Source organism: Austrofundulus limnaeus, unplaced genomic scaffold, assembly GCF_001266775.1.
Source record: "Austrofundulus limnaeus strain Quisiro unplaced genomic scaffold, Austrofundulus_limnaeus-1.0 Scaffold265, whole genome shotgun sequence".
Taxonomy (NCBI): domain Eukaryota; kingdom Metazoa; phylum Chordata; class Actinopteri; order Cyprinodontiformes; family Rivulidae; genus Austrofundulus; species Austrofundulus limnaeus.
Window position 1 is genome coordinate 86,465 of NW_013952667.1, and position 2,191 is coordinate 88,655.

Sequence of the window (2,191 nt, forward strand, 5' to 3'; positions counted from 1 at the left end):
CACACACACACACACACACACACAGAAGTATGAACACAAAAACAACAATTAAATTAAGAGGTATGGTGAGACAAAACATCAGCCTTGTGTAGATGCTCGTGTTTTTTGCACTATTGTTTTCTTGTCTATATTTCTTTTAATACATTTTTATCTTTCAGAAAATTTGTATTTGCAATTAGTGTACATTTTACTTTATTTAACGGGGTTTACAAACATTTTCTCAAAAGCATTACATTAAGATTTCTTCAATGTTTTGCAAAAACATTGTTCTCTGAAACTGACTTTAGCATGTGTGTCCTCCTGAGCTGCTTTTAGCTACCGTGTTGCTAATTGTAGCTATTGTTTAGCAAATTTAAGCTTTACGCTACTGAAATAATTGCTCTGAGCCACTGTTTTGTAATCTTATTTTAGCTTTTTAGCTGTTATTTTATTAAATGATGTTTTTTTAAAGGGGCAATATTATGGGTTTCTCAGGCATATATTTTAAATGCTATACCATAATAAAGTATCTATGTCACCTTTAGCTGTTACAAAAATGCAGTTTTTATGTTTAAATAGAAAATAAACTTATCTTCTCAACACTTCCACTTCTAAATGCCTTGAAATTGGCCTCTGTCTCTTTAAGAACCACCTTCTGCTTCTGTCTCACCCATTTTAGTGCGGTGGTGGGTGGGGGGGGGGCATGATGCTGTTTACTTGGCATCTGAAAATACATTTCCTCAAAGGTGTTTTTAATCTGAAAAGAGCTTCACTGAGTGAGTAGTGTTAGGAGCTCCACATACAGTTTAAGTTTCACTTTCACTTTCACCCAAGAGCCTGCAGGAGTCATGGGCGGGGTACGTGGGGTGGGGGAGGAGTCTCTGCCATGAGGAAGTTCAGCTTAAAGACACYTCCCAGGGGCATTTCTGGTCCCAAAAGGCATTTCTGGTCCCCACCTGTCGTTTTGCTCCTCAGCATGGCTGTCTAAAAACGCTGCAGGATTTCTCAAACATTCATGAATGAGTCAGAGCAAGACTTTGGGCATGTTTTTATGAGAGTATAACATTATAACATGATATAAAASTCAAAAAAAGTTGATTTTACATGATAATGTCCCTTTAAGAGATGTTTAGCTAATTTTAGTTACTTTTAGCCACTGTTATACTGACTTCAGCTTCTGTTCGGCTGAGTCCTTCAGAACTCAACATTCACACTTAGTTTTATTTAGCAGAAAATTAAATTTTTCTAATTTAAACTACTTCTGTATTTTTCTTATATTAATAAATAATAAGCACTGATTATAAAACATGTTGCTGTATGAAGTGATGATGATGATGATGATGATGATGATGATGATGATGATGATGATGATGATGATGATTCTAGTCAGTTGAAGAGGAAAGCTCATAGCTTCAATCCAGAACTTGGGATGTTCTGATCGTGTTTCTGTAGCGACCATTAAAATTTGTCTAAAGACACGTTGAACATACGGCAGAGACTGTCGTTCCTATGGTAACAGGCCAGTTCAGGCATGATGCTGACATGCTAATTTGTTCTTGTGTTGGTCCGGAAACTGGAGACACGTGTTGCTATGGATACAGACGAACCTCCAAATGAGATCATATAAAACCAGGAGTTAACTTGTCTTCAGCTTGTTTTAAAACTGGAGAAACCAAAGTAGGAGAATGAAATACATAGAAATATCCAAAAATCGAATCTTTTCACTCTGAATTATCTCATCCTGTGAAAATATGTCGCTAAGGTTAAGAGAGATTTCACTGAATATATTTGGTCTCAAGTTCTACCTTATATCGGTAGCTTCTTTCTGGGTTGACCAACCACAAAAAAAATAAATAAATAAATAAATAAATAAATAAATAAATAAATAAATAAATAAATAAATATTATCCTTGTGTATTTCTTTTACCTTGTCAGCTCCTCCTTTATTTTCATCGGCTCGTGGGGGTAGAACTTGACCCGGAAACACATCATGTACGGCTGCTGAGCTGCTAAAGACAAGACGATGAGTTCAGAGTGTGTTTTCTTATATAATAAAAATGCAGTCCTTATTTATAAGACATAAACTTGAAGTGGGATAAATTCATCTTCTTTGATCTGCGTCCCAAAAATGACATTTATATATGTGTTATTCTGTGGTGAGCAGCGCTAATCTAAAAATGAGTTGCGCCAACCCTAAAGCAATATATTATAT

At 35.5% G+C, this 2,191-nt stretch overlaps 1 protein-coding gene across 9 annotated transcripts in view; it reads right to left on the bottom strand.

Annotated features, from left to right (window-relative positions):
- frmd3 (FERM domain containing 3) overlaps positions 1–2,191 on the bottom strand; it is a 54,330-nt gene that overhangs the window by 24,188 nt on the left and 27,951 nt on the right. For 7 of the 9 annotated variants that reach the window (XM_014020752.1, XM_014020751.1, XM_014020755.1 and 4 more), the window contains exon 4: positions 1,907–1,988. In XM_014020752.1, the coding sequence (XP_013876206.1) occupies positions 1,907–1,988 (82 nt within the window). The remainder of the gene's footprint in view (positions 1–1,906; positions 1,989–2,191) is intronic. The other 2 variants (XM_014020754.1, XM_014020760.1) reach the window with 1 other exon arrangement.